The sequence below is a fragment of the Phyllostomus discolor genome, chromosome X, assembly GCF_004126475.2.
Source record: "Phyllostomus discolor isolate MPI-MPIP mPhyDis1 chromosome X, mPhyDis1.pri.v3, whole genome shotgun sequence".
NCBI classification, from domain to species: domain Eukaryota; kingdom Metazoa; phylum Chordata; class Mammalia; order Chiroptera; family Phyllostomidae; genus Phyllostomus; species Phyllostomus discolor.
In genome coordinates this window covers 98,880,366-98,905,380 of record NC_050198.1, presented here as the reverse complement: position 1 = coordinate 98,905,380, position 25,015 = coordinate 98,880,366, and the positions used below count along the sequence as shown (strand labels likewise).

The 25,015-nt window shown below is 43.0% G+C and overlaps 1 protein-coding gene across 1 annotated transcript in view; it reads left to right on the top strand.

Moving 5' to 3' along the window:
• MSN (moesin) overlaps positions 1-23,000 on the top strand; it is a 67,889-nt gene extending 44,889 nt beyond the window's left edge. Inside the window, exons 3-13 of the mRNA XM_028522165.2 lie at positions 6,589-6,684; positions 8,584-8,858; positions 10,250-10,333; positions 10,992-11,138; positions 12,166-12,262; positions 14,785-14,948; positions 17,633-17,763; positions 18,028-18,188; positions 19,617-19,709; positions 20,063-20,287; positions 20,916-23,000. Of these exons, the coding sequence (XP_028377966.1) occupies positions 6,589-6,684; positions 8,584-8,858; positions 10,250-10,333; positions 10,992-11,138; positions 12,166-12,262; positions 14,785-14,948; positions 17,633-17,763; positions 18,028-18,188; positions 19,617-19,709; positions 20,063-20,287; positions 20,916-21,080 (1,638 nt within the window). The 3' untranslated portion in view covers positions 21,081-23,000. The remainder of the gene's footprint in view (positions 1-6,588; positions 6,685-8,583; positions 8,859-10,249; positions 10,334-10,991; positions 11,139-12,165; positions 12,263-14,784; positions 14,949-17,632; positions 17,764-18,027; positions 18,189-19,616; positions 19,710-20,062; positions 20,288-20,915) is intronic.
• The last annotated feature ends 2,015 nt before the right edge of the window (positions 23,001-25,015 follow it).

Genomic DNA, 25,015 nt, shown 5'->3' with positions numbered 1-25,015 from the left:
AGTCCCAATGCCTAGTCATTCTTTGTTAGTGTTGGTTTGGTTTGTGTACTGTGGGTGTGGTTCTGAGGAGAGCCTAGATGGTAGGGATCTCTGGCCAGATTGGTATGCTAGTTCTGAAAGTTACTGCTTCCCAAAGAAAGCCCTTGAGAAACTTTCATCTTTCATTGGTGGAGGAAAGGAAAGGGAGAAAACCAGGAAGTTCATGACTTCCCATCGTGAAGACTGGTCATTTTGAGAAATATCATTTATTGAGTATCTATTATGGAGTAGCCCTGGGCAAGTGCTTTAATTCTCACAAAGATCCTTTCTATGAGAGGTGAAAGAACACAGTCTAGGTTATGTAGTTAGTAAGTTGTGATATGGAGTTCCAAAAATAAAGCTTTTCCCTGCTGTACTACCCTGTTTAGAGTGAATAAGGCTGTTTGGCTTGCAGAACACACAAGAAGAGATGTGCCCTGGCCAGATAGCTCAGTTGGTTAGAGCATCATCCCAACATGACACAAGGTTCTGGTTCAATGCCCAGTCAGGGTACATATAAGAATCAACCAATGAATGTATAAATATGTGGAGCAACAAATCAATGTTTCTCTCTCTCTTGAAAATAAATTTAACAAATTAAAAAAAAGGAGATGTGTTCTCTGTGTTGGAATCTCTGAGAGGCTGCCTTAGCAAGGAGAGGGCAGTTCTGTGAAATCAAAAGGGGTAGAGTTGGGACCCCATAGGTTAAAGCTACAAGGAAAAAGATTTGACCTCAGAGAAGGAATTGAACATCTGGCACTTTTGGGGCCAAGGACAGGAATCCACAGAAGGATATGTTAATAGTCTATTGGGGGCTATAATCTCTCCAACTAAATTGTTGAGGCATAAGGGAGGAAGTTCATTCTGTCTGGCCTTTGAGACTTACCATTCAAGGAGGCCTTCCTGATGTAGCTGGGAAGGAGCTGGATTCCTTTGGGGGAGTTGACAAAAGCTTTGGGGCCATCCAAAAACCTAGCAATTATCTGGCTGATGACCAGAGAGGAAGCCAACTGGAGAGGAAACACTCTTGTTGGTACCAGCAATAAATAACAGGCAACAACGGGAAGCCATAGCTTGAGGAGGCCCAAGGACTGGTGGGAAACGGGATTGAGGCCCCTAGTTCCTCCATTTTACCTTTGTTTCTTGTCAGTGTCCTCACAGGTAGGGAGGGGAGAGAACATGTTTTGTAACACTGTTTTCACCTCCACTTCTAAAGCCTGAGGTTCTTCCGGGGGCTCTTGAGTACCTAGGTGACACTAGGGGGCAGTGCCGCCATAATGAATTCCTCTTTGAAAAACCTTTGCTTGGCTCCTCTCCAGCCAGAGGCTATAGCTGTATCTCTAGTGTAATTTCACCTGCCTCCTTTCTTCAAGGTTTTGAGCTGTAGAAAGGAGATGAAATCTCAGAGTATCCATTAATTCATCTATTCACTAACTGATTCAATATTGACTGAAGGTCTACTGTGCCCCAGGGAAGATCTCTAGGTCCATCGGATACTATCTTTGTCCTTAAGGAAAGTACATGCAACTCTTCCAGACAGAAAGAAAAAAAAATGCCTTTGAAGCTCAGGTTGTGTCTAGAGGTGGTATATAGAGCATGGGATTTGATGTTGCCCTTGGGTTCAAATTCTGTCCCTCTATGTCAGTGATTTTCAACCTTTTCATCTCATGGCACACATAAACTAATTACTAAAATTCTGTACCACTGCAAAAAATGTTTTTGCCTATCTGACAAAAAATAGTTATAATAAGTATAATTTTGATACATTCACACTAACAGCTATTGTCATATTGGCTATTGTCATTTTTTCATTTGACAATCTAAGGGAAAAGAGGTCAGTGCCCCTGACTAAATAGTCAGGTATTGCATGTCTTAAAAATTCTTGTGGCACACTGGTTGAAAATCCCTGCTCTATTTAGCTGTGCAAAATTGGATGGCTCATTTAACCTCTTAGGACTTTACTTTCCTCAATAAAATGGTAATTATACTAATCTCAGACATTTTTGTGGTCTTAATTAATCTCAAAATAAGTAAAGTACCTGGTACATAGCAAGCATTTTAATGTTGGTTCTTATTAAGGGCTAAACAAGTAGGTGGAAATTGCTTTGGAAGTTCAGATAAAGGGAGCCATGAGAAATAAGGAAGTTTTTCTAGCTCAGTAAAATCCTTAATATTTGTGGACTCTGCATTGAAGGCAGCAGCCCTTTCTTCATTTTCTTACATTTGATTTTATAAAATAACTCATATCTATTATTATAATTGTTGTGTCTCCATCTTATAGATGAACCGAGGCTTTGAGAGGGAAAAAGATCTGTTTAAGGTCCGATAGCTAGGAAATAGTATCAACCTTGAACTAAGCCTTATACCATTTCCAGCTTGCTTTTGTCAGCTGTGTCCTTTGTGACCTACCTTTTCTTTGCCTGTTCCCATTATGAGTAGATGCAAGTTTGGTCCCTAAACTTAGAACTGTAGTTGAGCTCTATGCTATATAGCAGGTGGCCACTTGAACACAGGCAGTGTGGAGTAGCAGAAGTAGCAATGGTGGCATCCCCTCCTGGAACTTTATACAGTTGTGCATTGATTTGCTTTTAGGTGGGCAGCTGATGTAGCTGCTGCCAAGGCTACAATGGGATCTCAGTGGGCCTCAGGTGTTTGGGCATTGATGCAGTTTTGCAGATAATTTCTCACCCACTCTTCCTTTCGGGGCTCCAGCCCTGTTTCCTGATCTTTTTTCTGGGCTTCTGAAGTGGCAGATTACATCACTAATTTGTTTACTCAGATAGATTCATAGGGTGTATAGGGAGGGGGTGCTGAGGACTCCACAATTGACCTGATCTCTCCTTCCCTCCACAGACCAGATACGGGAAGGCTTCACATGCAAAAGAGAAGCAAAAGGGGGCTCTTTCTTACATCCAGATGCTTTTGCTAATTAGGGAGGATTTTCTCAGAAGCAAATCTTTTCTCCTCACTGGGTCTCAGTTTTCAGGTTTGTGCTGCTTGGACCCTATAGTGTTCCACAGCCTGTTTTGTGGGTTTGTATTGTGGGACTGAATAGAATCCACAGCCAGAGTCTTACAAACTGAAGCTATAGTCCCTCTCAGTGTATGTGGCAGTTCTAGGAGGTACACAGAGCTGTGGAATGAATGAGATTTAGTATCTTGGAGCATCAGTTTTACTTGTAGATGCTATCTATTTCATTATTAAACCATAATGATTTAAAATTTTGTAGAATGTAAAATTTGCACAAATGATTAAGACTAAACCTGTGGCTTCAAAGAAATTTTGACTTGCAGTCCCCCCACCCTTGCTCCCTCCTTGTGGCCCTTGGGTATATGTATCCATTGTTTTATGCTTGTTAGGGATTTCTTCCATGGCAGCTTTGAGAACTACTATCTCAGGCCAGATGAGCTGGCTGTCTGGGGTCAAAGGGAGCCAAGAAAGATTTTTTTTCCTCAGGGGTGGAGCCATTTCTCAAAATAGAAGAATAGGATCCTAGTTACTGGAGCCACAGATGCTGTTCCTGGAACCAGGATCTAGATAAGCTCTTCCACTAGAAAATGAGGTTTCTCCTGCCTCTGGAGTGGATGTCTCACCTGGAAGGAAAACTGGAAGCAAGCAATGCTTGGCCTCTTTTCCAAGACTTGAGGTTTCCTTATAGTCTAGAGTCCAGGGGTCATCTGTTGTATCCTTTGTTCTTTTTCAGTCTCACTTCTGCTTTCAGACCATATTTCCTCCTCCTACACACACCCTTACTTCCTTACTTTGGGACTTCAGTAGGGTGAGAGACATTGCTCATCTCTGCAAGCACTGGAGCCTAAGGGAGTGGAAAATTTATATGCATCTGATTTCTCTGTGTTCTTAAGAGAAGACGCCATGCTTTGAGAGATTAAAATTCCCTACTGATTCTGAAATATATTTTTTGGGGGTAGCACTTTAGCTATTACTTGGTCCAAGTTTTCCTCAGAGATACTCCAGATCCTGGAACTATTTTGGCACCCATAATCCTCCTCTCATCACACTTTTACCAATCTCACTAGTGAAACAGAAAATCTGGTGCAAAAGAGGCTCAAGAGCTCACTCCTGGGACCTATGGGACTAGTCGTGCAGTCTGTGCCTGTTGTACTTTTTAGTTCTGGGGTCTCTGAGCCCCTACAATGGACCTGTTGACACAGGTAAGGGACAGCTGATGCTCTACCAGCTCTGTTCCCAGTTTGTTCTACCCTCACTCTATGACCTAGTATCCTGGCCCTCTTTGTTGATCTTCAGCATCGTTGGTGGGTTTCTTTCTGTACTGGAACATACTTCTGCTTACTGATTTCATCTGGACACACTATCCATCTGCAACCCTGTGTAAAACCATTAGAACTGTTAGTTGGCCCCTATTTTATACCTAGGGTGAGATAAGAGATGCTTTAAACAAGCTTTCCTGTCTACACACTCATCCTCTATCTTCTGCAAAAAAAAAAAATAGCCAATATCACATTTGAACATTAACATTATGTATTCTCCATATAAAACCTGCTAGCAGTTCTTACTGCTTATTGACTTAGACTCAGGGATTCACCTTGCCATTGAATCATGGAAGTCTTTTGATCTTTCCTTACATGCCCACACCCAGTTTATCTTTTCTAAACATGCTTCTGGTTACCTAAGTCAGCAAGAAGTAGATGGGAAATGGGATTGTATTTCTTAATTATTTACAAAAACCTAATTAATAGAGTGATAAAGCTTGAGAGAAGAAAGAGGCCATTTATGCCACACCACTTGTAGTAGATGGGGAAGCAGAGGTTCAGAGGGGAAATGTACTGCCTTGAGATCACAAAGCAAACTGGAGACAGAAGTGAGACTTTCAGGTTCCCTGACACCTGCTTTGAGATATGAAAGGTAAGGTCATCAGTCTTTACTGCCCCAGGGAGCAGTGAAGGTTGATGACTTGGGAAAGTGGCTTCTCCCCACAGTGGTTGTTGAGGGAGCCTAGTGGGAGAGACAGATGGTCAAATTTCATTACCTGTCTGGGATATCTGGACTAAAAATGAGACATAGCAGTTAGTCAGTTGAGAATGCTAGGGCTCCTAAGCTCCTATGAGCCTTTGGCATTAGGAGAAAGCATGCTAGAGAGGAAAGGGTAAACGTTTTGGAGTCAGCATGTCAGCATTCTAGTCTAGGGTCAATGGATTTAGAAAGATTGCCTCTCTAAACCTCAGCTTCCTCATTTATAAAATGGAAATATAATAGCTGTCTCAGGGTATTTCAGTGTTCACTACTTGGCATATACAATAGGTACCTAATATATATATATATATAAAGTTACTTTTTCTTTGGGGTCCCTGAAACTCTACATTGTAAGTTCTGAGATCCTGGCTTTGGAAGCACAGTAGAAACTTTGTGGATACAGTAGAGGGGTGTGTGTATCTGTGCATTTTGAGGGGAGATAGTGATATATTCACAGGGAAGGATGTCAGTAGCACTGTGTCCTTGTTCCCTGTTTCTATTTCCAGGTAAATTTTTTCATCTCACCCCTACACCTCTACTGCCTTCCACTCCTCCCCTGCCCCAACCCCACCCAAAAAAATAGAAGATAAAACTACCTGATGCCAGCATGGCCTCATTAGGATGTGGCTCAGCTTCATTGCCTTCATCCCTTGTGGTAGGCATGCTGGGTTTTAGCCGTTGGTCAGAATTATTAACATGCTAATGTAGGGGACTGGAAAACAGATCCCATCTATCTTCTCCTGGCCAGCCCCACCTTCCTTCCCACTGCTCAGCTAAGAGGCCCAGAACATCAGGGGGCCCCTCAGCTACTACACTGAGGTACTCACTTTGTTTCCACCCTCATTCCCATTTTTAAACGGAGTGATTGGTAACAGAAATCATGACTGGGCTCTAATTAGGGCTGGAAAGAAACATCTCAGCCCCCAGACACAGCACAGCTTTGGGGGATATAGATACCCAGTCCTTGCTCTGTCTCTTCAAACATTTTTTCTTGGGGCACTGTAAATGGGACTCAATCTGAATGTTGTGGGCATTATTTTTAGTTGCTAAAGATAGAAGAACAACCCAGGGGAACAAGATGCAGGAGTTAAGCCAGTAATCTCTACCTTCAACGTTTAATCCATCCTGGGGTTGGGAAGCTGCATGGCATAATAGAGGAAGGGAAGTGGCAGAAAGCACTAGATTTGAGTAAGTTTGGAGTCAAACAGATCTGACTCTGCTACTGACTAACTGAACCTCTACTTTTCTGAACCTTACTTTCACTATCTGTAAAACGGGCCTAATTGTAATTATATCATAGGGCTGTTATGAAAATTAAATGAGATAATAGATATAAAGTTATTGGTGTTATAAAGTTAGTGCTCATAAATAACAGATCCATTCCCTACCTCAGAAATACTTTGTGCAAAGAGATGCTGACATCACCTCTTGACTGCTGTTCAAGTGTATTTTCTTTCCAGACCCTGGGCACCTTATGTCCTTTAAGGTCAGGGACAAAGTAGGCTCCACATTTGTGTCCTCTGTGCCTGGCACAGGCTAGCCATTCAATCAGTGGTTGTTTTGTGTTTTCTCTTTCAGGTGGTGAAAACGATTGGCCTGAGGGAAGTTTGGTTCTTTGGTCTGCAATACCAGGACACTAAGGGTTTCTCCACTTGGCTGAAACTCAATAAGAAGGTAACTGCTTACCCCACTCTTGGGTTTGGAATTCATTCCTCTTCCAGGTCTTGCTCACAGGAGGTGGGTAACATGTGCTAGCTGGCAAATCCAAGGCACCTAGGGCTGTGTTTTTCACTGGGCCATTTGTTGACCACTAGATTAAAATAAGGGCAGAGGACTCAGCCAAAGCAAAGCTCTTGTACTCTTTCCACTTTGACTTCTCACAACAAAAATGATCAGGATCCTAGGAGGAACATATCTTTCCATTCCTACTGGGAGCTCTGTCTTCAACTTTGACTTATTTTACACCATAGCTTTTGGTTCTTCAGGCGGAGATTGGTATCCTTTCCACCCCCTCCCCCCCAAAATTCAAGGGCTTTAGGAAATTCGTTAAAAAGAGTCACATACTCTTGAACTGGAATCTCAAAGATCTCATAATCTTATCTTCTTTCTTTCCCAACCTTTCAACTGATGCTTGAATCCAATACATAGGTTCTTTCTTCATTTTCTATCTCAATTGATTTCCAAATTCGAGGACTTGAGTATAGGTCAATTTAAGCTCTCCACTTCCAAGTAGCATCTCTGTTGGAACATGGCAGTCCTTCATCTCAATACCCTCAAACTGGCTGCCTTTGACCTTGGAGGTTTCCATTCTTTCCTGTGGCTTATTATGCTGATTGTGTCTAGAGGTTAGGTGCCTCACCTTCTGGCTGGCAGTCTTGTTTTCCCAAAGACTGGAGACTTTTGCTGGAGAAATGTGGAACTGTTAGGAGCCAATTTCAGGCTTTAAAAGGCAACCTAGTTTGTTTGCTCACCTAGTCAATTCCCAGGCTTTAGTCATGCATCCTGGTCTTTCCTTTGCTAATTTATGGAGTTGGGGGAGCCTTAAAGGAGAACCTGTTTTAAGTCTCCTCTTAGAATTTGCAGGCTATATGAGGTGTGTCCACAAGGTATCTAGTCATCCTGGATGTATCCAGTCATTGTACATCCAGGTATGTACAGTGTAATATGAAAAGGAGACATTTATTGATGAAGATACAGATACAGAAAACATTGTACATATGACAACAACACCTCAGTCCCCTTCAAAGGAGGCACCTTGACACCTCACACAGTTTTCCCAATCGCCATCAGCTGCCCCATGGTATTTTCCTGAATCCCATCAACTGTCTAAAATATCTTGCCTTTCAAAGCTGATTTTAGTTTTGGGAAAAGCCAGAAGTTGCAGGGCGCCAAATCTGGGCTGTAGTGGGGCTGAATCACCTGGATGATTTCACGTTTCTCTAAAAAACTGCATGTGGTGTGATACATGAGCAGGCACATTGTTGTGATGAAGCTGCCAATCGCCAGTTGTCCATAGCTGTGGCCTTCTGAATCATCCAAATAGTTTCCACAGAGGAATTTTCAACCTTAATAGAAAATTTGATGCAGATTCTTTGCTCCGCTTGCTCAGTCGTTTTAAATGTGACAGTCACACAGTACACATGCTCACTCAATGGCATCTATTGCCTGCACTGACCGGTACAGTGAAATTGTTGTCGTTTTTCATGTATGCACATTCCAGTCCACTCTCCTTGGCTGTCAGGTTACATCGATGTCATGCAAACTATTCTCGTTACATTAACAGTGGCTGGAGTTTTCCTGGACAGACCTTGTACTATCAGATGATAGTGATTTGGGGGCTTGTGACCATCTTCCTTTCAAGAACAATTGCTCAGCAGAGAGCAATTGTGAACATGGGATTGAGTCCCCAATGAAAATAATATGTCTCTTTTCTGAATTACTAGGAGAGTTGCCCCCTGGCTCTTTGCAATTACCCAAGTTGTTGAACTTTCAGTGTCTTCTCCCCACCCTACAGCCACTCTGCCACCCAAAACTCCTATTTTTTGAGAACCCATAACTCCTTGCTGCTCCTAGGTGACTGCCCAGGATGTGCGGAAGGAAAGCCCCCTGCTCTTCAAGTTCCGGGCCAAGTTCTACCCTGAAGATGTATCCGAGGAATTGATCCAGGATATCACACAGCGCCTGTTCTTCCTTCAAGTGAAGGAGGGCATTCTCAATGATGATATTTACTGCCCACCTGAGACTGCTGTGCTGCTGGCCTCCTATGCTGTCCAGTCCAAGTATGGTGACTTCAATAAGGAAGTTCACAAGTCTGGTTATTTGGCAGGGGACAAGTTGCTTCCACAGAGGTAAGATTGCACCTGGCTGTCTTCCCTGGCCAGAGGGCCTGTGGCCCCAGGCTGATCAATTTCTATTACACAGGGGCTGCCAGATATGTTCCTTCCCACTAGGGTCTGTCTGAAGACCATGTTGTTATGGTAGTCAGAGAGGCACATTCGCACATGGCACCACACCCTGTTGTTGTTTCCTGGGCTCTCACAATAAAAAAACTTCCCTCCTGCCCCACCCTCTGTTTTACTGATTATAGAACTTCATTACCCTGGAAACAAATTCTTATATTGAGAACTAGAGATGATTGATTTTTCTATTCTCCTTGGTTCCATTTTCCTTAACACTTTGTACTGACTTAGATTTCTTATATCAGAGGTTCACAGGGGAGGGAGAGACATATGCAATCCAGGGACAAGGGTAGCTCAAACAGTCTTTTAATAATGGTAATCAATGGCCAGAGCTTTCTGCTTTTGTAAACTTCAAAGGTGAACACTCTAAAACACTCATTATTTTTGTTTTAGCGTCACAACAATGCACAAAATGAATAAGGCAGGCATTATTCTTATTTCCTGGCTAAGGAGAAACAGAGGTGCAGAGGTGTTCTCACTGACTTGCTTGATACCTCACAGCTCATTTGGGGCAGTGCCAGACCTGGAACCCTAGTCTCTTGATTTTTTAACCCTAGTTTTTTTGCCACTGTATTCAATGGCCATTTTCATAGGCTTTTTTTTTTTATTGAAAGGAAAACTTCTTCATTCTGGGAGCCTCTGTCCCATTGGAGCTGTGGCATATGCACAACTGACCTGAAAGTATTGGGGATAGTAGTTGTGTCCTGGGACTCCACCTGAGTCGCTGTCATGATGCCTGACATGGCATATTTGAAAAAAGCCTGTGTATGATCTGGATCTGAGAGGTTGAGCCTGTTAGTTTTTTTCCCAAAGCCATTTGGGCTCAGTTCTCTGTTTTCTAGCCCCAAGCTATAATTTCATCCCTGAGCAGTATTCTCACAGACACAAACTGTTGGTTCCACAAAGATCTAGAGGAAAGTATGCATGCCTCTTTGAGGCCCATCCATACTCTTAGCCACACAAGTCAGAACAGACTCTTGATACATTACTGCTTTACTTGGGGACCATGGCATTATTGGATTTTCTGGTTAAAGGTGTAAAGGAAGGTGTTACCATTGTTTTGCTTGGTCACTCATTCTTGTATCTTTCCTACCTCTCAGGCAGTCCCGTATGTCTAATTAATACCTCCTGCTATAATTTAAGTCTGCTTTCAGTTTAACCTCTGTGGGCTGACTCTACAACCTCTTTGTATCAACACCTTAGAGAGATAAGTGGGCTTTCCTTAACCCATGCAGTTTGGGTTTTGTGCTTCAACTACCCATTACCCATTGCCTTTCCAGGGTCCTGGAACAACACAAACTCAACAAGGACCAGTGGGAGGAACGGATCCAGGTGTGGCATGAGGAGCATCGGGGCATGCTCAGGTAAGCTTGCCCTAGCAACTGTGGGTTTCTACTGCTCTCACAGGGAGAATGAGAGTTGGTTCTGGGGGATAACAGGCAGAGGACCAAGAACATTGGGGATGTTGGAAAGGGAGAGATAGGAATATACTGTATAGGTGAATTTAGAGATAGAAGGATAATCAGAACCATTATAAAGCTATATTTTTTTGTGAATGATGGCAGTTGATAGCCCAGTTTTGACCATAACAAAATGGAGGGTCCCTTAGGATTCCCAGGGAGCATCTGGACCACTAGAGGCCCCTCCCCAAGAAAATAGCAGGGAATGAGCTCTCTCATGGCAAACCATTTGGGGGCTGTCTAGTTGAGGAATGAGTCCTGTCATTTTTGCCATCACCACCTCACATAGGCTCTGTTAAGAATCTGCCTGTATAAGAGGCTTGCTTCTATGACAGCTAATATGCTAGAGGATAAGCAAGGTTCAGTTCACCCTTACTTCCCTTGGGAACTTCATACCTCATGCTTCATATTGTGCTCTGTTCATCATCACCTGCTTGCCTTCCATCCCTTTTCCCACTCTTAATGGCAAGATACTTGTCAGAAGTGCAGAGCAGATAGGCTTTCTTTCTTCCTAGGTCTGATTCACGGGTTCCCCTCTGTAACCTCTGACTCTGTTGTTTAGGGAGGATGCTGTCCTGGAATATCTGAAGATTGCCCAGGACCTGGAGATGTATGGTGTGAACTACTTCAGCATCAAAAACAAGAAAGGCTCAGAGCTGTGGCTGGGGGTAGATGCTCTGGGTCTCAACATCTACGAACAGAATGACAGGTATATCAGAGGTCTCTTAGATTATTTTGGCCACTCTGACACTCATCACAGAGTAAGCCTGTACCTCCTGGGTCCTACTTGGGTAGTTGTTTTTCTGCCTAGTTTAGACCAGCCCAGATAATTGCACAACCTCGCTCAGACCTCTAAATCTTACACTGACTAGACTTATACTATTTACTATGGTGTCACTGGCTACATGTGGCTACTGAGCACCTGAAATGTGGCTACTCTAGACTGAGGTAGGTTAAGTATAAACAGCACACCAGACTTTGAAGACTTAGTGTGAAAAGCAGAATGTAAAATGTTTCATTAATGTTTTTTTTGAAATTTTGATTTGCATGTGTAAATGAAAGTATTTTGAATGTACTAGGTTAGCAAACTCTTACAACGATTCAGTTCACCTATTTCTTTTATTTATTTTTATATGGCTACTAGAAAATTTAAAATAACATGGGTGTCTTATACTATATTTTTGTTAGACAACACTGGGCTAGAACCTACTTTGTCAGGATTTGTAATTAATCTCACCCCTCTATGGTGATTAAGCAGCTTTTGTCCTATAATCTCTCTCACTACAACCTTATTTCATTTGCTTATTTTTCCCCTTGGTCTGCTCTTGGTGAAGATGCAGGTTAATAGATTATTGTTCTTGTAACTTCTGAATTTGGAGCTCATTATTTATTTTCTCTCCAACTTTTACAACCTTGGGTGGAAAAGTCCCAGTTACATAATACTGGGAATACTGGGGAGTCTATGAGAGATTGTTACAAGGTCTATGCCACATACAAATATACTAAAACAAATCTCAGAGATTGGAACAAAGAGTAACATGTTGGTTGTAGTATTAAGAGTTCCTTTGTGCAGCCTCAGAGCTGGCAAACTGACCTGGTAGCATGTGATGACACTGGCTGAGCTGGTAATGAATCTACTTCCTAAAAGGAGAAGCTGGTAGTAGTGGAGCAAGGCACCAACCCTCTATATTCTTGTTTTTCCCTTGTTCTGATGTTTTTGGTCTCTATTTCTATAGACTGACTCCCAAGATAGGCTTCCCTTGGAGTGAAATCAGAAACATCTCTTTCAATGACAAGAAATTTGTCATCAAGCCTATTGACAAAAAAGCCCCGGTAAGTGATTCCTCCTGCTGGCCAAGACATGTACTTACTTGCCAAGGCCTGGATAATGCTAGAAGCAATCATGTAATTACAGTTTTTTTTTTTTTTTTTCTGGTGTGTGTGTGTGTGTGTGTGTGTGTGTGTGTGTGTGTGTGTGTACAGGAGTCACAAAAGGAGATTGGTGATGGAAAGGGATGTTGGTATCAAGAAATGGCTAGGAGGTATCCTCTGTGCCACTTTGCTACCTAAGTCTTAGGGGAGAGCCACAGGCAGTCTAAATGCTATGTCTTAGCCACCATCTTCTGCTGCCCTGGGCTCTCTGAAAATAGAGAGTGTATCTTATTTTTTAAAGCTTCTAGGCTTCAGAAAGTGGGAACTGTTCATATACAGATAGGGCAAAATTAAGTTTATAGTTGTTCATATGAAAAACAATACAATAATTAATCATTTGAGAAAAAACTCTGTATGGGCCCTGGCTGGGTAGCTCAGTTGGTTAGAGCATTGTCTTGATATGCCAAGGTTGTGGGTTGATCCCTGGTCATGGCATGGATAGGAATCAACCAGTGAATGCATCAGTACATGGAAAAACAAGTAGATGTTCTTCCAAAAAGGATTTAAGGGGCTGGGTCTAGGGTATGCTTTTAGAAGATTACAGAAAAAGTCCAGTCACTCATACTGCAATCATTCAGGGTATTATGCATGGATTATTGAGCCTCAAAGAGTGGCCCCTGAGATCCCTAATTAGCAGATAAAAGCAGTTCTAGATTTTTAACTGAATTGAGGGTATTTTATTTTATTTTTTAAAAATATACTTTATTGATTATGCTATTACAGTTGTCCCATTTTTCCCCCTTCACTCCCCTCCACCCTGCATACCCTCTCCCACCCACATTCCCCCCCTTTAGTTCATGTCCATGTATCAAACTTATAAGTTCTTTAGCTTCTACATTTCTCATACTATTCTTGTCCTCCCCCTGTCTATTTTCTACCTACCATCTATGCTACTTATTCTCCATACCCTTTCCCCCTCTCTCCTCCTCCCACTCCCCTGTTGACAACCCTCCATGTGATCTCCATTTCTGTGGTTCTGTTCCTGTTCTAGTTGTTTGCTTAGTTTGTTTTTGTTTTAGTTTTAGGTGTGGTTGTTAGTAATTGTGAGTTTGCTGTCATTCTACCGTACATGGTTTTTATCTTCTTTTTCTTGGATAAGTCCCTTTAACATTTCATATAACAAGGGCTTGGTGATGATGAACACCTTGAACCTTATCTGAGAAGCACTTTATCTGTCCTTCCATTCTAAATGAAAGCTTTGCTGGATAGAGCAATCTTGGATGTAGGTCCTTGCCTTTCATGACTTGGAATACTTCTTTCCAGCCCCTTCTTGCCTGTAAGGTCTCCTTTGAGAAATCAGCCGACAGTCTGATGGGAACTCCTTTGTAGGTAACTGTCCCATTTTCTCTTGCTGCTTCTAGGATTCTCTCCTTAATTTTCATCTTGGGTAATGTAATTATTATGTGCCTTGGTGTGTTCCTCCTCGGGTCCAACTTCTTTGGGACTCTCTGAGCTTCCTGGACTTCCTGGAAGTCTATTTCCTTTGCCAGCTTGGGGAAGTTCTCCTTTATTATTTGTTTAAATAACTTCTCCACTGTTGCTCTTCCTCTTCTCCTTCTGCTACCCCTATAATTCAGATGTTGAAACGTTTAAAGATGCCCTGGAGGTTCCTGAGCCTCTCCTCATGTTTTTGAATTCTTATTTCTTCATTCTTTTCTAGTCGAATGTTTCTTTCTTCTTCTGGTCCACACCATTGGTTTGAGTCCCAGTTTCTTTCCCATCACTATTGGTTCCCTGTATGAATTGAGGTTTTTTAGAATGCAGATGTTGAAAGAAATTGCGGTTTGGTCCAAAGAGCACTGATTTCAGCATCAAGCCTGGATTCTAGTCCTGGGTCTGCTAACTAACCTGTTTGACCCTGGGTAAGAAGTAAATGCATCACTGATAACTAGCCTCCCTATCTGTAATAGAAAATTTAGTTACTTTTTTTTTAGTTATGTATTTTGCTGTGTATAATGTCCACTGTTGCCCAAATCTTTGATGGAAGAACAAAGATGCACATTATACATGGGTATACTGATTACATGCAATGGGCATAACAGCCCCATGTATAATGTGCACAAAAATGTCAGTATGTGTTATACACATGAACACATTATACATGGGAAAACATGGTAAATGATCTTTCCAGTTCTTTTGGACTTAGGAGAAGTTCACCTTCATCTCTCCCTCAAGACTTTTTTTCTTTTTTGATCTAATCTTTATTGTATTTTTTTCCCATTACCATTTAGTCCTCTTATACCTGCCTCCCCTCAGCAATCACCACACTGTTGTCCATGTCCATGAGTCCTTTCTCCTTTTTGCTCCATTTCTCCACCCCCTACCTTCCCCTCCCCCAGCTGTCATCCTGCTCCCCATCTATGAGTCTGTCCCCATTTTCCTTGTTAGTTCCAAACTGTTTCTGATTGTTGGTTTCCCACCAGGACTTTGTCTTCTATGCTCCCCGGCTGCGGATTAACAAGCGGATCTTGGCCCTGTGCATGGGGAACCATGAACTATACATGCGCCGTCGCAAGCCAGACACCATTGAGGTGCAGCAGATGAAGGCACAGGCCCGAGAGGAGAAGCACCAGAAACAGATGGAGCGGTAGGTGATGTGGAGCTCAAGCGGGGACCAAGGCCCGGCCAAGGAAACTGCTCCAAGTTAGCAAGTCTGCTAGAAGCAGGACATGAAGCCACCCTGAGACTGGGGGCAGGGAAGAGTGGTGGAGGGGAGAGAGAGAGAGCGCTGTGCAATGATGAGACCCCCTCCAGGAAGCAGGCATCAGAATCGTAGGCTTTCAGAGGCTCATAGGAGGGAGGGTCATTTCATAGTTCACCACTGTTATGATCCTCATGCCATTGTTCTAGGCAGATTCTGGGTTGTTCCAGGCTATCTCACCAGTATAGTGACAATAGCAGAAGGCTCCATGCACATTTAAACCTAGACTCTGTAGGAGTTTTTTTAGTGGAATTGGGTAGAACTGCCAGAATTTTCCCTACAAAGCCCCTATACACTGGAGGTCCTTGCTACTCAAAATATAGCAAGGCTCAGCAGCATCAGCATCAACTTGGGAACTTGTTAGAAAGGTACAATCTGAGACTTTATCCCAGACCAATTGATTCAGAATCTGCATTTTAAGATCTTATTAACCATTCCTCCAATGAAGATATCCCAATGGCCAATAAACAATAGGCACATGAAAACACCTTTAATCATTGGGGAATTGTAAATCAAAACCATAGTGAGATACCATTTTATACACACTAATATGGATATAATAAATAAAAACAAAATAACAACTGTTGGCAAGTCTGTAGAGAATTGGAACTCATGTGTGTTGCTGGTGGGGATGTAAAATGGTCAGGTGCTATGAAAAAGAGTTGGTGGTTTCTCAATAAGTTAAACTTAGAATTACCATATGATCCCATAATTCTACTCCTAGATATATACACCAAAGAATTTTAAAAAGGTGTTCAAACAACTACACATATACATGTATTCATAGTAGTGTTATTTACAATATCTAGAATGTGGAAACAGCCCAAATGTCCATCACTGGATTAATGGATAAATAAATTATGCATCCATACAATGGAATATTATTCAGCCATAAAAAGGCATGAAGTACTGGCCTGGCTGGTGTGGCTCAGTGCATTGAGTGCTGGCCTTCAAACCACAGGGTCACTGGTTTGATTCCCAGTTGGAGCACATGCCTGGGTTGCAGGCCAGGTCCCCAGTAGGGGGTGTGTAAGAGGCAACCACACAGTGATGTTTCTCTCCCTCTCTTTCTCTCTTCCTTCCCCTCTCTCTGAAAATAAATAAGTAAATAAAATCTTAAGAAAAAGTCATGAAGTACTGATATATACTACAATGTAGATGGACCCTAAAACATCATGCTAGGTGGAAGAAACCAGACACAAAAAGTTACATATTGTATGATTCCATTTACATTAAGTATCCAGAATAGTTAAATCTATAGAGACAGAATATAGATTGGTGATTATCAGAGGCTAGGGGGATGGGAGATGGGGACAAACTGCTTAATGGATATGGGTTTTTACTTTGGGGTGATAAAAATATTTTGAAAATAGACAGTATTATGAGTGAACTAAATGCCACTGAATTGTTTGCTTTAAAATGGTTAATTTTATATTAATTTCACCTTAATAATTTATTTTAAAATAAGATCCCAGGTGATTCCTATGCATTTCACAAAGATCTTGAAACTTCAGGAGGCTTCTAATCCAATAGACTGGAAAATGACACTATGTATGAGAAGTTGAACCCCACGGTTCACGTTTATTCAGAAGAAGGTTACTGAGATTGGGGGGAATTTGCAGAGCTGGATCTGGCAGAAATCTCCCCTCTAGGATATTACAGTCTTATAGGAGGAAAAGGAAATTGAAAGTTCAAAGTATGTTGACTTTTCGTTGGCTTAGTTATGATAGTCTCCATTGGCTGAGCTGTTCCTGGGAGAGGAGGAATCTTTTCTTCCTCCTGCTAAAATAGCATCACTTCCAAAAAGGAAGATAGTCTCTTCCTTTTGGAGTCAGTAACGTGTGTTGAGTGGTACATGCATGAAAGTTCCCTCTTCTACCCTCCTGATTCAATTTTAAATGAGGTTTCTATTTATTCATTTTCACAGTACAAAGTGCTATGGGGAAAAGTAAGATGGAGGTGGAATAGGAAAAAGGATAGTCCAAGTATTCTGAGGGCTCAGAGATAAAAAGACTTCTAGCCAAGGGGGAAAGGTCTCCTGGAAGAGGTACGGGGGCAAGAAAAAGAAAATACTTATTCTAGATTTGCCAAAAATTCTGGGGAAAAGGATTATAGAATTGGGCTTCAGAGAACCAGCAGAGTTAGGCCTGAGGGTAGATGCCCTAACCTTAAAGATCACCATACTTGAAGCACAGTATCCCAGCACAGAGCCAAAACTAGTCTTAAAACTCCCCAAGGTTGCCAAGGCAGAACTTAATAGGCCATTCTATAGATAGGGGTATTGAGAACAAGTGCAAAGAAGTGACATAAGTTAAGGTCATCTACTGATTAGAAGTCTAGGTTGTATCTCCTGAGTCAGACAAACTGATTGAGCCTTGAGCATACTGGCCCATGTGGTAATATGATGTAACAACCAGGATTTGGAGATAAGGGAGAGTGATCCCAACTCACAAGCTCTGGGTGTGTTATATGGGTAGAGACTGAGGGTCCAGGGTCAGGGACCCTTGGGGATCCCAGGTTTTCCATGTGGTCTTGCTATCTTGTTTAATTCCTTCTTTCTCCTTTCCCAGTGCTCTCCTGGAAAATGAGAAGAAGAAGCGTGAGATGGCAGAAAAGGAGAAAGAGAAGATTGAACGAGAGAAGGAGGAACTGATGGAGAAACTGAAGCAGATTGAAGAACAGACTAAGAAAGCTCAGCAGGGTGAGGCTTGACATCACCTTGGAGAGTAGGTTTTCCCAGACCCTAACTCTATGAGCTAGAGACCCACTGCCTGAACTGCAGACTCAGGCCACATAATCCAGATGTGACTACAGAATAGATAAATAGATGGGACAAGAAGAAGAGTGAGTACTCAGAGCTTTCTGCCAGCTGTGCCCTGGTGTGAAACATTTCTAGGAAGGAAGTTAGGTATCTTTTCTTTATCTCTGCACTTTTCACCTTCTTTTCCCTACCTTCTCTTCCCAGAACTGGAAGAACAGACCCGTAGGGCTATGGAACTTGAACAGGAGCGGAAACGTGCCCAGAGTGAGGCTGAAAAACTGGCCAAAGAGCGTCGAGAAGCTGAAGAGGCCAAGGAGGCTCTGTTGCAGGCTTCTCGGGATCAGAAGAAGACCCAAGAACAGCTGGTAAAGCAACAAAATGGGCTGAGATTGAAGGACCTGAATTTTCTTCCCTTTCTGACTTCCTATTTACAGCTACCTCTGCCTGTAGGGCTGGCTCTTTCCAGCAGGGCCTCCAGCAGGTAGTTCACGTAGAGGAGAGCTGAGAAGTCATTGGTTTGGCCCAGAAACCTTTGCAAACAGTCTTCCTTAACCCTTACTTTTATTCTATTTTCTCAGCCTTTGGGGATCTGAGCTGATGACATGACAAAGGAAAGTGTGGGAAGAAGAAATGAAGGGATCTACACTTGATTAACTACCTACTGTGTGTTACAAACTATATTAACACCTTTCCCCCTTTTATTACTTACTTCCTCTTCCAAAGAACTCTATGGCATTAACCCATATTGGAATACATGTCCAGTTAAGCAAATTAGGGCTCAGAGAGGTTTATGAGACTTGCCAGAGGTCACACAGTTGTTACTAAGTAAGGATGAGAACCCATTTCTGACTTACTGAAGGGTGTGCTCCTTAAAATTATATGTGAAACTATGTGCCTATGCATTTTTCAGAGGAGGAAGGTGAGCATCCATACTTTCATTATAATTTCCAAGGGTTCTGTGATTCAGAAGTTAGGAATCTGTGATCCAAATTTCTTGGTATATGTCCTTCCCCATACTATTTGCGGTGGGAGTGCAGGGAACTAAGACTTAATTCTCAGGGGGAAGTTTCTTCTAACAGGGGTGTCCAACCTTTTGGCATCTCTGGGCCACACTGAAAGAAGAAGAGTTATTTTGGTCCACACATTAAATATACAAACACTAATAAAAAATGAGCAAAAAAAAGGTTTTAAGTAAATTTATGAATTTGTGTTGAGCCGCATTCATAGCCATCCTGGGCTGCATGCAGCCCACAGGCCACAGGTTGGACACCCCTGCAGGAGTTTTGTCAAAGGTGTGAGGGTATGCATAAGCTGTTTTCCCTTGTTCAGATCACCTTATGACACTTGAGTTTCTTTCTTATACTTGTCTTGGGAAGAGTCTTAATGTAGCCCTGAGTATTCTAGGATAACAGGGAAGGCACTGCCACTTCAGGCAGTGACACACTGATCTCTAAAGCCCTAACTGCACTGTACAATGGACAATACTGAGAGGGGAAAGGAGTGAGGGATGGGGATGAATGGAGGGGTGGAGAGGTGAGGAAGAGACAGAGATGATAGGCTATTTGTCATCAAGACGTGTACAGTCTAGGTGGGGAGCTCTGACTTATAAGGAAATGGTTTGGAGTTAATAGGGTACTATAGTAGATTGAGAGTAAGAGTGATCCTCTGAGATGCCTGGAAAAGGTGTAGTAAATAGAGCCTCCAGCACAGCAAGCTAGTGGAACAGAAGTTTGTCCACCTGGGCTTTGAGGACCAGAAGGCCAAACTCTCACAAACTTTCAATTTATCTATAGGCCTTGGAAATGGCAGAGTTGACAGCTCGGATCTCCCAGCTGGAGGTTGCCCGACAGAAGAAAGAGAGTGAGGCTGTAGAATGGCAACAGAAGGTAAGACACAGTACCCAGAGCAAAGTGTTGTGGAAAGGGGTACCATATGCATAGGTTCCAGTTCCGTAGAAGCCTTAGGTGTGGGTTCCATCTTCTTTTGATCATTTCTAGACAGCAGGCATCATGGGAGAAGGAACTCAAGGCTTTCTCAGATAACTTCCTAGAATTCTTCAATGCTCCAGGGAAATAGGTACAACTTTTTCTCTTATATAGCTGAGGAAACTATGGATCAGGCAGACAAAGTGATTTGGCCTACCTGGTGCCTGCCTTCTGCTGGGCCATTCTAGGCATGTGTAGGATGTTGCAAATTAGTCTGTTCTGACTGCCTGTTCTCTCCCTCTGTTTCTGGACAGGCTCAAATGGTACAAGAAGACTTGGAGAAGACTCGTGCTGAGCTGAAGACTGCCATGAGTACTCCTCATGTGGCAGAGCCTGCTGAAAATGAGCAGGATGAGCAGGATGAGAATGGGGCAGAGGCCAGTGCTGAGCTGCGGGCTGATGCCATGGCCAAGGACCGCAGTGAAGAGGAACGTACCACTGAAGCAGAGAAGAATGAGCGTGTGCAGAAGCAACTACAGGTATCCTCAGGGCCAAAGGGTCAAGGAGACCATGTGCATTGATTTGGTAGTGCATGGTATGGTCTTCACTAGATTATCATGGGGGAGTAGATGGAAGAGCCTATGTCAGCATTGTATGGCAGCCTGAGCCTTCCTTAAGTGAAAACTTTAATGAGAGGTACCTATTATTTATTAATAAGACCCTGAGCCACCTCTTTCTTTTTAATTTTTTTTTTTTTTGCTACAACCTCCACCCATAGTCCATTTACCTCATATTAAGGAAGTACTTAGCTGACACAATTTCTACCTGAATCTTTAGTAAATTGTTCTACTCTCAGGGAATACTTGTCATCAATTGAAACTTGGCCCCTAAGTTTGTGGTTTTAATTTCTTATTCTCTTGACCCACTGCAGTCCTAATAGGGCTGAAAAAGTCTCTCAAAAATGTGTGTGTGTGTGTGTGTGTGTGTGCGCGCGCGCATGTGCATGCAAAGGGGGCACAAGGAGGGAAGACAAGAGGGAAGGGGAGGGAGGCACAAAGGGAGGGAGGAAGAGAAGAGGAGAGGGGAGAAAAGGGAAAAAAGTGGTTCAAGAAAGGGAGGTAAAATGAGCAGAACCCATTAACCCATCATTCCCTTGCATCCTCACAGGCCCTCACTTCAGAGCTGGCCAATGCCCTCGATGAGTCCAAGAAGACTGCAAATGACATGATCCATGCTGAGAACATGCGACTGGGCCGAGACAAATACAAGACCCTGCGCCAGATTCGGCAGGGCAACACCAAGCAGCGCATAGATGAGTTTGAGTCCATGTAATATGTAATAGGCACCCAGCCTCTAGGGACCCCTCCTCCCTTCTTCCTCGCCCCTGTACTCCTGTACTCTTGCCTAACTCACACTCTGCTGGAGCCACTAACTAGAGCAGCCCTGAAGTCATGCCAAGTGTTCATTGTAGCCACGGGACCAAACCTAGCTCCTCAGCCCTTATTCACTTCCCTGGGCAGAGAAATGGCTCTCACTTTGGTGCCAATGGAACCCTCTTTTGCCTCTCTGTTCCATTCAATTTAGCTTACTAGTACAGACCATTTCTATAGCTCAGAGGCAATTCCCACTTGATTTAGGAAACATTCCCACATTTACTGTTGTTCTCTAGGAGTCAAGTGTGTGGAGTTGGTTGAAAACTAGCCCCCACCATTGCCTTCCTCTTCAGGGTCCTGTGATTTGAAGAATTGGAGCATCACAGGTTTAGAAAAGGAGTCAGGGCCCTGGCTATATGCTCTAGGATGTCAACTGACCTAGGATTAAGCCTCCCAGTGCCCATTCCTTTTAGAGTTATTTAGGCTTTATAATCATTGGAAGCTAAAAAGATGTTCAGTCATTCTCTCTACCTCCCAGATTGGGCCTGTTACAAATTCAGTCCCAATAAGCCTTGTCCTTGACTTCAGGGACTCAATTTCTCCCCAGGTTGAGATGGGGAAGACAGTGCCTTCAAGAGGCTTAACAACATCCCAGAAGGCCATTTGCCCTTCTATTCAGGCAAGGCTGGGTAGAAGATACTTCCCTCAATGCCTTATGGGAACCTAGGCCTGTTTCAAGTGAGCTCTGTGGGTAGAAGTATCCCTTATTATTCTGGGTTCCTTCTCCCTTCTTGGGATTTACTCCTCCTCATTCCAATCCCCAAATCCTGTCCTGCTAGAATAGGGATGGTTACCCCCAAATCCAGCACCCCCCCGCAATCCAGGACTGTTGCCAGAGAGAGGAAATGTTCACACCTGGTTTCTGTGTTTTCCCTGCTATGGGCTGCAAGCCACTTCTCTTATCAGAGCTACTTGGGCCACAGCTTCTGCTTCAGGGCCACCCAGGCCTTGGTATGGTGCACCTTGTATCTTGATGCCAGTTGGCTCAATTGGCGAATGGATAGAAGAAGCTGAGTGTGGTGGGAGAAGTCCATGGCCTGGATCCCACAGTTTACTTGACTCCATCATGTGCCTAATAGCCCCTTTCTGTCACCTACCTCCAAGCTGGTGACTGGGCCTTGCCCATGTTTGACAAATTTCTAACCCAGATCTTGCCACCAGCTGTGCTGTCCTTTGGAGCTGTAAACCAGAGAACTGTTGAGGGCTCTGGCCTGGTCCCTTCCACCCCTTGCTCTTAACCCAGGAGTAGCCTCTTCCTCCTCTCTGTTGCATGTGTGTTCTTTTTTTCCTACCAGTATTAAATATATTTTAGTGGCATCTAACTAAATATTGATTTCTGCATGTCTTGCTAATGCACCCTTAGAAGACCTTAGTCTTAGAGCAGTCATTTTGGCCAAATTCCCTTACTACTCCCATACCTGGGAACCATATACTATATTATAAAAGGATATTTTACCAGAAACGTTAATGTAAGAAGCTTTCAGTATTAGTGATATCACCTGTCACTATAGGTCATACAATCCATTCTTAAAGTCCTTGGTGTGTGGTTTTATTGTTCCTTTTTTGCCTTCTCCCCAGAGTTCAGTCCACAAGGGGCTATACTGTTCCTGCATGAAGTTCCCCTAGCCCAGAGCCCATGGCTTTGATCCCTACCCCTTCTTCTCCACTCTACCTGATCTTGGGAAGTTTTATGTGCATTGCTGTGAATTATATTGACACCCTCTTGGTGATATACCCTATATTAGCTAAATTTAAACCTGGAATTGCGGGGCAATCTAACTGCCTTAAGAGCAGTAACCCACCCCCAGGGAGGCTGGGGGGGGAAGTTAGATTTTGTATTCAGGTTTTTTTTTTGTGTATTTTGGGCGTTTTTAAAAATTATGTTTTGGAAGGGTTTGTGCTCAGCCATGTTCTATTTCAGTGCCAATAAAATTTAGGAAGACTTCACTGTGACTTGATGTTTCTTTCTGGCATGAGTGGGTGGCTGTAAGATACTTCACTGTAATTTTCACTCTATAGATTACCATCCCTGGTCTCATTTCATTCTCACCTCAGTCCTATGGGGAGTGGATACGACTATCTTCATTAAGGAACGGACATGAAAAAGTACAATTACTGTCCAAGGGCACAGAACTAGCTGACTTAACACCCTATGTCCTTTTCACAGCTCCACACCAACTAGGCTGGCCCTGCACATGATCAATGTGATGCTTAGCACTGGGCTCGCTCAGCCCTGGGCTCACTTAGCACTGGGGCTTTGGGGCTTCTTGTGAGGGGTGATTTGTACCTCAACTTCTCCTGGTGTGGTCAAGCCCTATCCTGCCTCCTTGTAAGCAAAGCCTCCAGGCTTGTCTACCTCCTACTTCCCCCATTTATTGCAGTGCCAATGAAGGTCAGATAAATTACTTTGAGTCCTGTTGCAAAAGATAGTGGAGAATGAGGTGTAAAGTGAGGGTGAATCATGTATGTATGTACAATACCTGCTGGGCAGTATTTATGGTTTATAAAATGTCAATTTTGTAACCCAGATATAGTCATCCCAATTTTACAGATGAGAAAAATCTCACCAGCTCCCTTTTTGGTGGGCCAATACTCGCAAGGAAAAGTAAATTAAATATTTTGTGAGCCTTAAATTCTTACAATAACCCTTTGAGGCAGTGGCTCCCAAATGTGTCTAGATTATGTCCTCAAATCAAACTATAATATCTAGTGGTGGCACACAGGCATCAGTATAGTACTTGATGATTACAATGTGTAGAACAAATTGAGAACCACTGCTCTGAAGACATTGTTTTATCTCATTTTACAGGTGGAGAAATTGATGCCCAATAAGATGAATTAATTTGTCCAAGGTCACAGAGATTAGAAGTAGTAGAGTCAGCAGATGAACACAAGCAATGTAGTTCATGAGCCTGTACTCTTAACCACTATGCTATATTTCTCCTTACCAATCCCACCAGAGGATTGGGCAGGATGGGCATATACTGGGAACATGTTCTAAGGCAGCAAATAGAATTCCAGGGCCCTAGAACATCAGTGTAGGAGGGGGGCTTAGGAATTTCTTGTTGCCTTGGGGAATAAAGGAGCTCTAGGTCCCCTCCAACTTCAACCAGAGGATTTTTAAAAAGTTTCTCTTAGGGAGAGGGGAAGAAAAAGAAAGAGACAGAGGCAGAGAGAGGGAGAAAGACAGAGAGAGAGAGAGAGCGAGAGCGAGAGCGAGAGAGAGAGAGAGAGAGAGAGAGAGAGACAGAGAGAGAGAGAGAGGGAAAGAGATTCATTGTTCTACTTATTTATGCATTTATTTGTTGATTCAGGTATGTGCCCTGATCAGGGGTCAAACCCACAACCTTGGCATATCAAAATGACTCTATAACCAGGTCAGATGCTTGGCCAGGGTCAGAGGATGTTTTTTGTATGCTTTGTATGTTAGATTGTATATGTGTAATTAATTATTTTTAAAGGGGATGACAGTGGGACTTTCTGCTTCCAGGACAATGCATGTGATAGGATAATGGCACCTCAAAGGTGTACCTGTTATAATTCATGAAATCTGTGAGTATATTACTTTACATGACAAAAGGGACTTGGGGATGTAATTAAGGATTTTAAGATAGGGAGATACGCTAGGTTATCCAAGTGGGCCCAATGCAATCACAGGGGTCCTTAAATGATGGGAGATGGTCAGAATCAGAGTTGAAGATACTACGCTGCTGGCTTTGAAGATGAAAGATGAGGCCATAAGCCAAGGAATGCAGGTGGCCTTTGCAAACTGGAAAAGACAAGGAAACAGATTCTCCCCTAGAACCCCTAGAAGGAACATGGCACTACTAACAT